The sequence below is a fragment of the Coloeus monedula genome (genome assembly GCF_965178545.1).
Source record: "Coloeus monedula genome assembly, chromosome: 9".
Taxonomy (NCBI): domain Eukaryota; kingdom Metazoa; phylum Chordata; class Aves; order Passeriformes; family Corvidae; genus Coloeus; species Coloeus monedula.
In genome coordinates, this window is record NC_138789.1 from 3,985,703 (window position 1) to 4,001,454 (window position 15,752).

Here is a 15,752-nt window from a genome sequence, read left to right on the forward strand (position 1 = left end):
GCTCCCAGAGCCTCCCCGCCCTGGTGCAAGCCACAGCCATAATTTGTGCGGGCACTGTCCATCCCAAGGGCTGCTACGAGAGCTGTGTCATGGAACATTCTTCTCTGGCTGACACCAGATGACTCCTCCAGCCTCCAGCTGGGAAGAGCTCAAGTCAGTTTAAAGAACTCAGTGTCTCAGTATCAATATTTGAATCCCCTCTATGCCCCAGGGAAGAGCCCGGGGGTTCCTTGGTGGCACCTTCCCTGTGGGCACTGAAGGAAGGGTCACAACAAGGAGCTGCAGCATGGAGCTTCTCCCTTCTCAAAGCACTGGATGTCATTGCTCTGTGGAGACCTTGGAGCTCCTTCCAGTGCCTAAAGGGGCTCCAGGAGAGCTGGAGGGGGATTTGGGACAAGGCACGGAGGGACAGGACACATGGAATGGCTTCCCACTGCCAGAGAGCAGAGATAGATAGGATATTGGGAAGAAATTGTTCCCTGGGAGGGTGCTGAGGCCGTGGCACAGGGTGCCCAGAGAAGCTGTGGCTGCCCCTGGATCCCTGCAAGTGTCCAAGGCCAGGTTGGATGGGACTTGGAGCAGCCTGGGCTAGTGGAAGGTGTCCCAGCCCATGGCAGGGGATGGCACTGGATGGGCTTTAAGGTCCCTTCCAGCCCAAACCATTCTGGAATTCTGTGATTCCATGAAACCATGAGTTCACAGACAACGTTACAAAATCCCGCAGAGCAGAGCTTACAGCAGGTTTTGCACTGTTGTAAACTGATCTGGTAAATGCTCTTGTAGGAAAAAAATTCTTATTTTAGAAGTCATATTTCCTTTCTTTAAAGTGAATGAAAAAAGAGGTTAATGAATAAAGCTAAATAAACTTTAGTACCCAAAGGCATGTTTTATGCAAGAAAGCATTACACTGAAACAATTTTCCACTCAGCAAAACCTACTTCAGTTTCCCTTATCCAGTTTAATGCCCATGTGCTGGAAGCAAAGGAAAATTCCAGATGATTGTATTTGCACAACAAAAGGGCGTGAGGCTGGATGACAGATTTCACTAAAAGTTAAGCAGGAAGTTGCTAAAAGAAAATTTCGGCATCTGCATTGAGGAGCAAAGTATTTGGAAATCTAAGGAGGGTTTTCTGTGCAGGTTTCCCACAGAAAAAAAGCATTTTTATATACAATGCTACTAAAAATGGCACAGCAGAAGCAATTACGTTAATGTGAGCTGCAGCCGGTGACCAAAAGCAGATAAAATGTCAGCTGACATTACCTTAGGTAAGGCAGTTACAAAATTTCATGACGTATTTCAGAGCTCCCTGTGATCAAATGTCCACATCCAAACACATGGAGGCTGCGTGAGGAAAAACGGGCTCTGCAAAAAATCCCAGGATCACAGGAGCAGGGAAGTTCACAACTTAACTTTGGTAACAATTGCCAATAACAATTGCCAATAAAGAAAACATCCTTTTCTTCAGTCAAGGAACAACAGAAATATTTTCCATTTTAATAGGTACCGCTTATATAGGGAAAAAAAATCCCATAGAGGAGTGTATCCAAACAAAGTCTCTGAAAAATTAGTTGAAATTTAAAAAACAAGTTTAAAAAAATCCACAAATCTAATCCAGAGTGTGGCTGCCAAAATCTTATGTTTATCTAATAGCTCATGTTTATGGCCTTCCCCTTTAAATTCACCATAAAAAGGCATTAAAAGCCTTGTGACCTAAAAAAAAATGGGACAGATCGTAGCTAGGATGAAATTTTCAGTCAGCCTCTGCCTCAAACTACCATAAAGGACAAAAATGTTGTGCTTCATCCTCCATTCATCTACACTCCTTGGAAAAAGCTTGTCCTAGAGAGCTTCGAGCTGAGTTTAAGTCATTTAGGGCTTGTTTGTCAGGAACTAGTCAGGCAGGACTGAAGTTGTGACTACCAAGAGTGCCAATGAGGAAAGGAATCATCTTGTCTAATCCACTTCATCTGAACAAACAAAACACAGTTCTGAAAGCCATTTCTGCATGGGCTTCATTCATTCTCTTTCATTTAAAATCAATGGGAATTCAGTGTCTGGACACCTCCCAAGGAAGGAGCTCAGCCTTGCTTTGGATCAGGTGGAGATCCACATTTAAGCTGAGCAAAAAGGAGCAATTGTGTTCCTGTGTTCTTTCCCTCTCTGGTTTGGTAAGAAACTGATGTGTATCACGTCGCAAGCAGTGTGCAGATGCCCTGCAGTCATGATATAATACACGTATCTGGCAAAGAATTTGCAAAGCAAACAGGCCTAGGAGAAACCTGGGCACCATACAGCACTGTACAGGTGTCTCATTTCACATCTCATCTCTGCAGGTAAATCTCATGTAAAGCCACTCTTCTCACCTGTTTCATTACAGCCTTTGATTTGTAACTGAGTCTGTCAAGAATGCCACGGGATTAAAACAAGAACTCGGAGACATTAATAAAAACAGAGGCTTGGAAAGGGTTTGTTGAGCAGGGCTTACTCTATGCAGATGTTAATGATAAAATACAATCTTTCATATTGGGAAGCATTCCTTAGCGCTCTTACTGGCTTGCAAATAAAACACAAGCTGTGGATTTATGTCATTTTCCAGCAGCTGAAGTCCAAAGGGAAGCTGCTTTAAAAAGGGAATAAAAAAGGGGTGTGCTGATTTGGGCACAGCCTAGTTTTTAGTAGTGGGGGAGGGCCACAGAGGTGGCTTCTGTGGGAAGCTGCTGGAAGCTTCCACCATGTCCAGCAGAGCCAATCTCTGATGGCTCTGAAGATGGACTTGCTGCTGGTCCAGTTAGAGAGGTTGATAATGCCTCTGAGATGACATATTCAAGAAGAAAATCAAAAGAGTGCACATGCAGTTTTTTCCAGGGGTGGCAAGATGCTGCTGTTGGGCCCATCCCAGGCAGTGTGGTGTGATGCACCACCGTGGCCACCGCCATCTCAGCATGGCCCACGGAGAGCCTTGCCTGCCTGGCCGTCCCTAGCCAGCCGTGCTGCGGGCAGAAAGGCAGGGGCGGCATTGGCGTCTTCTCCTTCCCAGCGCCCCACATGAAGAGAGGCGTTAAACAGCACCAGCACTGCAGCGGCCGCCACTGTCTGTGCGGTGGCAGCGGGGCCACGTGGCCAGCAGCAGAAACACGGCAAGCGGTTCCCCAATGCAGAACCTAGACGAGATCAACCTCTCGGCACTGCGAGATGCTGCAAGAATCTTTGAATTAGTGAAACTTGTTGACAGTGATACCTACAAGCAGCAATTTTTCTTCTAGTCAGAGAAAGAGAAGGAAGTGAGGACATGTGAAGGAGAACAACGTGGTGGCACCAAGGTCAGTGAAAAGAAAGAGGGGGAAGAGGTGCTCCAAACATCAGAATCTAAATTCCTCTGCAAGCCGTGGTGAGGATGATGGTGAAACAAACTGTCCCCCTGTAATCCAGGAAGTCCACGGGGGATGCAGAGATCCACTCGCAGCCCGTGGGAGAAGTGCTCACGCTGGAGCAGATGAATACCAGAGGGTGATCCAGTGGGAGACCCGAATAGAGAGAGGGCCCCTGCTTCCAGAGATAAAGAGAGCCCCTGCTTCCAAACTAGAGCAGCCTTTCCTTAAAAGACTGCACACTGTGGATGAGTAACCCACACCACAGCAGTTTTGGGAAGACTGTTTGCCCATGGGAGAGACCCTATGGCATAGCAGAGGAAAGAGTCCTCTCCCTGAGCGAACAGAAGATCCCAAGTAATGAACTGACCAAACCTCCGTGCCCTGTCTCCCTGCACTGTCAGTGGGAAGGAGGGAGGGGCTGGGGGGGAAGAGGTGTTTTAAAGGCTTATTTTACTTCTCATTATCCTCCTTTGACTCTGTTAATAATAAATTTATTTTATACCTTTAAATTTGAGCCTGTTTTGCCCTTAGAATATTTTCTCCCAATCCTTATCTAAACTCACGAACCCTTTGGTTTTTTCCCCTTCTCTGTCCAGCTATAGCAGAGGAGAGTGAGTGAATGGTTTTCTTGGGAGCCTGGTGTTTTAACCAGTGTCAAACCACAACAAAGGGGACTCAAAGTTGCTCAGGTCTTGCCTAAGTCTGATGTAGATTTTTGTGCCACCCACCTATTTTTTTGTACATTTAAAAAAATATAATTCCAGGAGTAAAAACAATCCCAACTGAAGCTGATTTGGATAACAAGGTATGCTCCATTTCCCTACATAAAGACTGATGTCCACAGGTGCCCCCCTGAGGTGAGTTCCTAGCTCACCCTCCCACTCCTGGTCCCCCTGGAACAGGTGTGTGCGTGCAGCCCCAGCCTGTGCACAAACATTCCTTTCCAATCACTGTCCATGGGATTTCTCCTGAGGGCAAGGCAGTCCAGCCCCCAGCTCTCACACCCTCTAGATTCACATGTATTTTTGCCTGGAACTGATTTGTGTTCTGAACACTTCCAAAATTGCAGTAGCCTGGAAACCCCATAAATGAGGCACCTTGTCACTGTGATTTTCCTGGGGAAAATAAGCAAACCTCCCTTGTCTCCAACCCAGGTAATTAGTACTTTTGTTTTCCAGTACAACCCAGGGTGCCAATGAAACTGAGACCCAAGCGACCAGAGTGCTCCGTGAGGACACAGCAGGACGAGACAGACAGAAAAGTGCAGCGCAGTTGCCTGGCCAGGGTGATCCCATGAAAGCACAAAGCAATTTCATAATCAAACCCGTCTGTTAACAGAGTTCTGATACTGCAAAAGGCACAAACAGGAGCTTAAAGACACCGACTTCCCCCAGAGGTCCTTCAGTTCTCAAGAACATTTTCGGAACATCCAGGATTGTTATCGTATCCATGTCCGATCAGCCTTGGAGTGTGCTTGCTTCCGGAGCAACGTATCCAAAATGAGAGAGCAAACTTCAGACTGAGCTCCTTCTGCCATAAAAGAGCAGGAAAAATGCACAGAGCAAATGAATCTGGTTCACCTCTCAGGAAACTACTGCGCTCTAAAACATGATATTGCCACAGTCACAAAGGGATGGAAATATTTCAAACAAATTAAAAAGGCTTAAGGATAAATTAAGTGCTAATTCAGCTGAGTTCAGCTGAGCCATTGCAATATGGAGCCGCACCAGTGCCGAGGGACAATGTTTTCTCTGCTGCCACTCCATTTCCCCTTCTTTTGATGGCTTTACTGAAGCATGTCAATCCTTACAGGTCACCATATCCTCTGTCCCAAACCGTTGCCTGGGAAATTTATGCAGTTAAACCTAAAATAGAAACAGGAACAGCTTCAGGGAATTGCCTCCTCCAGAAATGTCAGCAAACGCAAAAAGGCTGAGGCTGACGAAGGTTCTTTGTTCCAAAGGCTACTTACCTGGACCAAAGGGTACTTCAAGTAATAGAAAGAAAAATAACACTAATTCTTTGCAAAGATAGTTTATGTGCAAAAATCCAAAAGAGCACTTAGTTGATGCATACAATCTCCACCTGGTGGTGAATCCGGCCACAGCAAACTTCCATTTCGAAGAAAAATTCTCTTTCCTACATAAAACCAGTTCTTTACCCGAGACAGTCCCAAAGCAACGAGTGGGGAAGGGTAGCTGTGAGAGAAGCAGCGCTATTGTATCTCCCTGATTTTTCATTATTTTGGAAAGCTGAAGAGTCCCTTCAATTCTGCTGCAGCTGGTAGGCACACAAGTGACCTTCCCCAGCCAAAATCAGACTCGAGAGAGCTCACGTCACACTGTATGCAGCATTGGCTGGGAGGTGGGGGAGGCTGACTGGTTTTCCAGCTGCAGAAGTACTGCTTCCCAAGGCGAATCATTCTCTCCAAAGACTGGAGTTCTGCCCGGTTTCTTGGTTTACATATTGGTTAATTATAATAATTGAAAACTTTAAGCATCATCAGTTATCTATTATCTCCAGGGTCCTCTAAATCATAGCACAATATTTGTATTTTCATTTCATTTGTATTATCATTTTAGGGGCAATTGTCTGGCTGCACACAATTACTTCAGTTGTCCCCTTAATGTTGCCGGTTCTACATTCTAGAAACATTTTCCTATGCACTTTATTAAACACAACATCTCATTTGCCTGCTGTTTGCAGTAAAGTCTTCTCACGTGACAGCATCCACAAAAGCTTTGTGAAATGGAACAAAATCAGTGTGAGATGGACACATGAAATGTATGAAAATGTGTGTAGACCCTTGATCTATAGTGCTGGGAATACTATAGCCTGATCCACTGGCTAACCAGCATTCTGTAATTAATTGATATGGGTTATGCAGGAACAAAACATCACCTTTTTTACACTTGATAAGACTGAGCAAGACATGGATGTGGCCCCCAGTTAAGCTGGGGACAGGCTGCTGACAGCCATCCTCTGCTTGAGTGTCTGACCCAGCCCATAGTTTCTGCATGCAAATGTATAAATAAATATTGTCTGCCTTCTCTTGATTATGCAGCCTTTTGTGTACCAGTCCTAAAACATCCAGAAAGACCCACTACAGATGTACACAAATTACTCACTGACCACAACACACTTTGGGGCTAAAAATAAGATTGTGTTTAAATCGGCCTGAATCCACTTTCTGTCAAATCACTGCAATTTGCAATTCAAACCCCATCACAGCTATCTTTGTTGAAGCAGCAGTGGTTTTTTGGAGTTTGATGCTGACCTCGAGGGCGAAAGTGCAATTCCCCACTGCATGGTTGCACAACCGCATGACATCCTCCTGCTTTCATCGTCGTTCCTCACGCAAGAGGGACTAAAAATAGTAGCTAAAGCGTCCTGATTAATAAAAAATAATCTATGACCAAAAGATAAAACATTCTCAAAGATATTAGGGAAATTTTGTTTACAGTGCAACTATACGGTGGGGGGGGGGGGGGGGGGGAGTTGGGGGGGTGGGAAGTGGTGGTGGTGAATTTTAAAGGAAAAGCGCTAGGGAAAAGCCATTGTTTGTCCCAAAAATGCCTAATAACAGGATCTGGTCTTGCCAGACACACTAAATTCCCTAAAACTAAACTAAAACTAAATTCCCTCCAGCATTCCTTCCTTCCCGCTCTGTGTGGCGCTTTGCAGCGCGAGTGCTCTGCAGCCCGTGTGTGATCACAACCCTCCGATCTCCTGCCTAATGAATTAAATACATAATAAATGGTCGACCAGCGGAACCCTGGGCTGACAGGAGCTCGTTGTGGCGGTGCCAGCCCCGTGCCGTCCCTCAGCCGCTGACAGCGCCCGCCCCTCATACCTGCGCCGAGCGGGGCCGGGCCGAGCGGGGCCGGGGCGGGCCGAGAAATTCCCGGTTTGGGCTTCCGGCCAGTGACTCAGCCGCGCTCGCTCTGCCCTGGCATAAATAGGAGAGGGGAAGCAGGGGCCGGCACAGAGAGCTGCCGAGCCAGCCCCGCCAGCCCAGCCCAGCCCAGCCCAGCCCAGCCCCGCCATGCCGCTGCTGCCGCTGGCCCTGCTGGCCGCGCTCCTGGCCGCCGGCCGCGCCGGTGAGTCCGCCCCGCGCTCCGGATCAACGCACGCTTTGCCTTCTTGCTTTTTGTGCTCCTCTCTCTCTTGCCATTTCTCTGGTGTGTGTGGGTGCCAGGCCCTGTGCGGGGTGATCTCCCCTTCAGAGGGGGCAGCAGACAAGAGGCGAATTCTTGCGCTTTTTAAAGCTGCTCCCTGGTAGCCCAGAGGTTACCGTGGATGGATGGATGGATGGATGGATGGATGGATGGATGGATGGATGGATGGATGGATGGATGGATGGATGGATGGATGGATGGATGGATGGTCACTGTGATGCCTTCGTGATCAGCATTAAACTCCAGGGCATTCTCCTTCGTTGTACAAAGTCCTGGGAAGGTGGGAGTGCATTGCAGAGGTGCTAACCCGAGCTCTGGTTCCCCCGCAGCCAACCCCTGCTGCTCGAACCCCTGCCAGAACAGAGGTGTCTGCATGACCGCGGGGCCCGATCGCTACGAGTGCGACTGCACCAGGACAGGCTACTATGGGCAGAACTGCACCACTCGTGAGTATCCCACACCCCTCTCTGTGGAACTGGAACGCATAATCCAATTCCAGCATTGCAGGTTATCCTCCATGAGCTGATTAATAATGACCTTCCCATTGTCTCTCGCAGCGGAATTCTTCACGTGGCTGAGGCTAGCGCTGAAACCATCACCAAACACTGTCCACTACATCCTCACCCACTTCCAAGGAGCCTGGAATATCATCAACAACATTCCCTTCTTACGGGACACTATTATGAGATATGTACTAACATGTAAGTGTGGATTGTTTCTTCCAGTCTTCTTAAAACTTACTCCAGGATATTGCACTGAATTGATCTGTGTATAAATCAAGCAGCCTAAATTGCACTGAGGTTAAAACACCAAAATTTAAGACTTCTGCATGATGCAGACTTGTATGAAACATGCTGAAGTGCAATTTAATTCTACTTTCTGCAAGAGTCCAGAATTTGCTGACATGAATTTAGCACCCAATTGCTCATGTTAGTAGTGAGATCTACCTGATAAACCAGGATCCAGTCCTGTTATTCAGTAACTGTAATCGTATTTAACATCAGTAACTGAGTTGTGTGGAATTTACAACTGCTGCCAAATATATGGAAAAGATCTGGCTTTGTGATTTACTTTTTCAGACTAAAATGTACAGTTAAAAACAACCAAATATTTATTTGTCTTTCAGCAAGATCACACTTGATTGACAGCCCACCAACTTACAATAGTGACTACAGTTACAAAAGCTGGGAAGCTTATTCCAATCTTTCCTACTACACGAGAAGCCTTCCACCAGTAGGACTTGACTGCCCAACACCGATGGGTGTTAAAGGTGAGGGATAAACCAGAAACGTAATGATTGCTTGGTCTTTTCTAAGAAGAAAAAATAATTAGAAGTTCTTATGGAACCTGCTTGTCTGTAGCCTTTTTTCAGTATAGTTGACTTTAAGAATAACCATATTTTGGATATATTGTGTAAAGATCTAAAAGATAATTATTCTGATTCTTGCTGTTGAGTTACATGCTAAAGCAGGGAACTTAGAAATTGCTAATAAAATCAAGAAAGTGAGCATAGAGAAGTAGGTAATTCCCCTTGTTTGTATGCTGCTGTCATTCAATATTCCACTGAAAGTCTAAAGCCTTTTTGTTAGGAATAAACTTCAGTATTGCATGAAGGGTTGTCTTGAGTATCTCACTGTCTGTTTCTCCCACAGGTAAGAAAGAGCTCCCAGATTCAAGTCTGATCGTGGAGAAGTTTTTGCTGAGGAGGAAGTTTATTCCTGACCCACAAGGCACAAACGTGATGTTCACGTTCTTTGCCCAGCACTTCACGCACCAGTTCTTCAAAACGGACCACAAGAGGGGCCCCGCCTTCACCAGAGCGCTCGGCCACGGGGTACGGTCACTTCTGGGGACATGGCTCGTGCTCTTTGGGAGCTGCTGAGTGGCTGGAATGGCCAGAATGGCATCCTGCGGGTTGCCAGGGGACAAACACCTGTGTGCACACTGTGCCACAATCCCATGGGATTACCTCTTCTGCAACTGCTCCTCAGGCCAAATTCTGCTGCTGGGCAGTGTCTCTTCGAGAACCACGCGCTCTGCCGAAGTGGTTCCGTTTAAAATACCTGTCCAGTGATCTCTTATTATTCCCAAAACTCTGCTTTCACCTAAAGCATGTTAGATGTAGTGAGTATCCAAAACTTCTCTGGACTCTGTTGTTCCAAAGAGCTGTATCCAGCACTGAAGTATTGCTTGTGTACTGCTAATAGCCCTAGTTTAAAAAGAACTTCAAAAGCAGACTTGGATTTAGGATCTTTACCTACAAGATAGGCAGTCTTTGAACAAAGAGTTCTTCGCTGTAAGTGTTACTTGTATGTCCAAATCAGAGCTATAAATTGTGTGTGTATATATAGAAAGCTGTCTGCATAGTAGAAAGTTGCTGACACTTTAAACAGAGTCCTTTTAAATTGCCAATGTAACAACCTCCTCTTACGCAGAGATGGCTCCAGTTGCCAGGAAATAATTTGGCTTCATCTTAAATATTGGTGCATGATACTTACAAGGTAGCAGTAATGTAATTAAAAGGTAAACATCTAGGGGGTGAACTCCTATTGGTATCCATAGAAGTGGGACCTGTCCTAAAATAGCAAAAAATGCAGGTTGGCTTCATGTCCCAAATGCTTTTATTTTATAGGTTGACTTGAACCACATTTATGGAGAGACTCTGGAGAGACAACTTAAACTGAGACTTCGAAAGGATGGAAAGCTGAAATACCAGGTATGTCTTAGCTCAGAATTCCTACTTTCTTACTGGATGGCATAGATTTCCTAAATTAGTGCTGTGTGAATGGTGTAGGTGATCTAAAGCGTGAGTCAGAGCTGAGAGAGCCGACAGAGCTTAACCAAAGTACCATAGCTCAAAACTCCTGGTGTTTCCCTCACACACAGATGATAGATGGAGAAATGTACCCGCCGACGGTGAGGGACACGCAGGCAGAGATGCTGTACCCACCCCACGTGCCCGAGCACCTGCAGTTCTCTGTGGGGCAGGAGGTGTTCGGGCTGGTGCCGGGGCTGATGATGTACGCCACGATCTGGCTGCGCGAGCACAACCGCGTCTGCGACGTGCTCAAGCGCCAGCACCCCGACTGGGACGACGAGCAGCTCTTCCAGACCACCCGGCTCATTCTGATAGGTGAGGGCCACTGCTGCTACGTGCAGCTCCAGCTCAAGCCTGCAGAGCTGGAGTGAGGCGCAAGCTATCCCATAAATTGGGGTGTGAGTGGCTTCTTCGTGGCCTGTCACTGGGGCTGTGTTGAGGCGCAGCTTCCCCCCAGCTCTGCTAAAGATGAAACTGAAGAAAACTCAGTGACACTCAATTCCCTCTTCTGAGGGAAGCAGAACTGAAAGCAGTGAAAAGACAGGAAGCTCAGGTTCCTTTCTCAGAGAAAGCCTGTGAGGCTGGATGACCTCAGGCTCCCTGATGTGGGATTTTGGGGGTTTTTCACCCTAGGGTTGGGTCAGCTTAGGTATGCTTCAAAATAAAGGCTGTGATTAAGTCTAAAGTTCAGGAGGTTCTGAAAAATGTAACTCTGCATAGTTCTCCTGTCTAATTGTATGCCCAGTGGTATTTCATCTTATGTAAATGGTGATGTGGTCTAAGCTGGAAAAAACCTTGCCCCAATTGAAACCATAAACCAAGACAATTGTATTAAGTAGTTCAGAAGCTGAGATTTGCTTTCAGACATCGAGTTTCTTCATTATCTCCTCCCTTTCCGCTAGAGATACTGTGTGACTGAACACAGAGTAAATGCTGGTGTGTGCTGTTCTGTGGAGGGTGCAAGGAATTGTGTCTTCCGAGGGTGGGAGGGGGGAAACAGGCTGTAGAAAACACCTCACTACCCACAGCCCAGAACTCTTGGGACCTGAAGTACTGTTCGACCCCTTAGTCACATAAAATACATGAATTGCTTTATAGGAGAGATTACAGGAAAGTGTTTGTTGTCCTGATCACTGAAGTGTATTTTAGAACAGTTCAGAAATTGTGTTTTCCCTGCCACTGAGGAGAAGCAGTGCTAACGTTCTCTCCTATTCCTTTGTCCAACAGGAGAGACAATCAAGATTGTTATAGAGGACTACGTGCAGCACCTGAGTGGGTACCACTTCAAGCTGAAGTTTGACCCTGAGCTGCTGTTCAACCAGAGGTTCCAGTACCAGAACCGCATCGCAGCCGAGTTCAACACCCTGTACCACTGGCACCCGCTGCTGCCTGACACCTTCCACATCCACGACCAGGAGTACACCTTCCAGCAGTTCCTCTACAACAACTCCATCATGCTGGAGCACGGCCTCTCCCATATGGTCAAATCTTTCTCCAAGCAAAGTGCTGGCAGGGTAGGTCCTTCCTCAAGTTGATGGTGAACCAACAGAGGCATGAGCTGGGGGGTGGGACAAGGGAACAGGATAAACCTATTTAAAACTAATCACTGGAAAGTCACAACTTCCTCGTGACTCATATCAGGAGATCTTACAGCTTTTCCTCTTTCATGAACAGGTTGCTGGTGGGAAGAACGTTCCTGCTGCAGTACAGAAAGTGGCAAAGGCCTCCATTGACCAAAGCAGGCAGATGAGGTACCAGTCCTTGAACGAGTACAGGAAACGCTTCATGCTGAAACCGTTCCGATCCTTCGAAGAGCTTACAGGTAACAGTCCTCATCCCTCCCAGCAAATGAGACACATTGTCTTAAAATGCCTGCAGAGTCCTGCAGTGTCATTACTGGGCTTGAGCAGGACAGTCTTGCATGGAAAATGGGATTTTTCCAGTTACATTTTTTACTCGTTGCAGGAGAAAAAGAGATGGCAGCGGAGCTGGAGGAGCTGTACGGGGACATCGATGCCATGGAGCTGTACCCAGGCCTGCTGGTGGAGAAGCCCCGGCCTGGGGCCATCTTTGGCGAGACCATGGTGGAGATCGGGGCGCCGTTCTCCCTGAAGGGGCTGATGGGCAATGCCATCTGCTCCCCCGAGTACTGGAAGCCCAGCACCTTCGGGGGCAAGGTGGGCTTCGACATCGTCAACACGGCCTCCCTGCAGAAGCTCATCTGCAACAACGTGAAGGGCTGTCCCTTCACTGCCTTCCACATCCTGCCTCCCGAGCCCACCGAGGCCACGATTAATGTTAGTACCTCAAAAACTGCCATGGAAGATATCAACCCCACGCTCTTGCTGAAAGAGCGCTCTGCAGAGCTGTAGAAACCCAGCTGTCTATCTATTTATTTATTTAACTGTGTTATTTATTCTATTTATGGCTTAGTATTTAAAAAACCAACTTGAGCATCTTCACTGTGGGGGTTGCCTTAAATTCCTTACCTGAGGTAAGGCTTCCATTTACAAAAGGGATTTTCTGTGTTTGAACTTGACAGTGCTGAATCCCTTGTTTAAAATCTTCTGTAACAGAACGATGTATTCCAAAGTGGATAAAGGTTCCAACTTCTTTTTACTATTGTTTTAATACTTGATTAAGGGGAGGCGTGGTGATTCTGTCTAGCAGTTTTCATAGGTCACGTAACACTACAAAAGCAACTTTTTTTCTCAGCAACTTGAAAGCAGCTATTGAGCTAAAAGTACAAGAAAAAATCTGACTTAATGAAAACTGCCAGAAGAGATTATGGATTTCATATGAGCACTCAAAAATTAACAAAAAAAAATACTTGAGACTCACTTCTTTATGTAAGGTCAGAAAATGCATTGCATTTGTTGTTGATGCTACCTACCTCTCCCTCATTGCAGATAGGGCACTTTGTATCGTAATTTAATGTCTCTTATGTACAAATCCACTTCTGGATTTAGGTGAAAGTAAATTTTTTTACAACTTTTTTAAAAAATGTTTTTAATGTTTTAAATATTTAAAGAAAATAGTACTTTTCCTGGATTCTACTTCTTTTTGAAGGAAGTGTGACAGATGTATTAGTTGTGTAAGGGTGTGAGAATGAGATACTGAGCTTAGCAGTAATAGACTCTCAGGCTGCAATACAAGGCTGCTTGCATTTGGATAGGGATGTTTTTATTATGTAACTTTGGGGAGGTCTTAAACTTAGCCCAAGGCACTGGGATTCTTTTCATAGCTGTAGTTCTCTGGTCTACCTGATAATGTAATTTTAATGTCTGTCACTCTAAGGACAGGAGGACAGTATAGCTGGAGTTAGGGTGTGGCTGTGGCTTTGTGCTCCCAAAACCAGGGGGGCTGTAAACTGAGCAGCTCTGTAAATACACAGAGAACTGAACACAGAAGAGATTCAAGCAGCGCTTCCAGACACAGAAGGTAGCTCTGCCTATGTGCACAAGCTGCATGTGCAATTTGTACTTCTATTTATTGGGGAGTTAGTGGGCGAGGGAGGGATAATGTTTTATTTATAATTTATAAACAGAGGCATTTTAAGTAAGTGGCTTAAGCTTCTTTAAAACTGGCCAGCACAAAATCTCCTAGACGTATTTGTCCTGATCCAGCACTAAAATATCTAGTCTCATCTGGGCACATAGGGATCTTGTACCAGCACTTCAGACTTTGCATGTAAGGGTATCTTTTTTTAATTTCTAGAGAGGAAATGTAGAAGATGATCTTCCCATAAAAACAGCTGGGGAACTATAGGGAAAAAGAAAATGTCACATCAGACTGGAGTAGAACAGCAACCTGGTATTCTGTGCCCCTGCCCAAAATTCCTTGACTACTTGTGGAAAAGGACTTGAGTTTTCCATTTCATCTGAACTCTCAAGCACTTGTAGAGGCGTGTGCATTGTACCAGCTCTGGCAGTAGTGTAGTTTGTCTGTGGCTTCTTTTTCCATGGATTTGTGTAGAGCCAGCCATGCCTCATGCTGGGTAGGTCTGTAGCTGTGGCCGGGAACAGCAGAACCAAGCTCTCCTGCAGCCATCGATACCAGTGACTGGTCTGGGGTGGTCCTTGGTATGGATGCTGTGGGAGCAAGAACCACTTTTGTTTTCCTTTTTCTCTGTGAGGCATGAAGAAGGGAAAACCTTCTCTCCCCTTGTATCCAAAGGTGGTCAGTACTGTATGTGCTAATGAGTGAACACTGCTTGGACACTTGTTCGTCATGCAATTGTCCATCAGACCCAGCTCTGGGCGCCCTTCAGAGCACCCTTCTGCCATTAACCCAGGAACAGGGTTTGGCTGAGAGGCAAAGGGAGGCAAGTCTGGACAGATCAAGTTATTTTGGGGTAGGTACAGAGCAATTCCTCAGACCATCTCACTTGAGTTAAGTTACAGGCTGCTTCAGCAAGGATTCCTGTGCACTCTGCGTTTTGTATTCCACAGCCTCTAAATGTGGATGTTTGAGATTATTTATTTAAAATTCTGTGAATTGTTTTTCACTTTATTTTTGTAGGACAACAATGTTGTTAAAATGCAATTGTTTATACAAATAAATTGAAAACATTACCTTTATGGGCTCCTTTGTTTGTGTTTTCCTTCAGCAGTGTTTAGGATGGATCAGTTCTTTAATTGATTACATGGAGAATTACAAGGCATTACCAGCAGCACTAAATTCTCTGGTGTGTCAAACCCAAGATGCCAGTAGTTTAAATTGCCCAAATGAAGTAATTTTTGTCCCTTTGGCTTCAAGTGAAAAGGGATTTCACTGTTCCATCCCTGGAAGAGCCAGCTCCTCTTATCTGCAGCGGAGATGCCAGCACTGCCCTGGCAGCTTCAAAGGGAAAGTACAATATTGGAGTTGCACAACACTGCCTTGGTGTAACTGACTTCCCTTCCTCACTTCCCTTTTCCCAGGCTAGAACTGTCCAGAGCTGTTTCCTTTCATGCTTGGCATTCTCCAGAAGGGGAAACTGCTTTGGAATGCAAGTGACCACTGGACCAGAGCAGGGCTGTTCTTCCTAAAGCTGGAGCGGGAGCTTGGACAATGTGTCCCCCTCTTGCAGTGAGCACCTTCAAGGCCACCCAGCCTCTTCCCTACGTTTTCACCTCTGGTGAGGAATGAGTGGAAGGTGGGAAGGAGACATCCCAGGGGATTGCTGTACTGCCTGTCACTCACCACCTGCACCAGCCTCTGACCAAGTGTCACCTCAGTCCCCCACAATCATCCCACTGCTGACTGTCCCCAGTACTCCCCCATCCCAATATTGGTGCCCTGTCCTCTCCCAGCCTCTGTCTAGAGGCCAACCCCAGAGCCAGTCCTTCACTCAGAGTCACCTTCCTTCCAGCCACCCAAAGTCCTCTTTGGTCCAAGCTCAT

General features: G+C 46.3%; 1 protein-coding gene across 1 annotated transcript; it reads left to right on the forward strand.

Moving 5' to 3' along the window:
• Nucleotides 1-7,417: 7,417 nt before the first annotated feature.
• PTGS2 (prostaglandin-endoperoxide synthase 2) lies at nucleotides 7,418-12,740 on the forward strand (the record flags this gene model as incomplete). Its single annotated transcript, XM_082286761.1, has 10 exons — nucleotides 7,418-7,472; nucleotides 7,880-7,996; nucleotides 8,108-8,251; nucleotides 8,677-8,820; nucleotides 9,203-9,384; nucleotides 10,183-10,266; nucleotides 10,437-10,683; nucleotides 11,596-11,882; nucleotides 12,043-12,190; nucleotides 12,334-12,740. 10 exons carry the CDS (start codon nucleotides 7,418-7,420, stop codon nucleotides 12,738-12,740), a joined length of 1,815 nt encoding a protein of 604 aa, XP_082142887.1.
• Nucleotides 12,741-15,752: the final 3,012 nt, after the last annotated feature.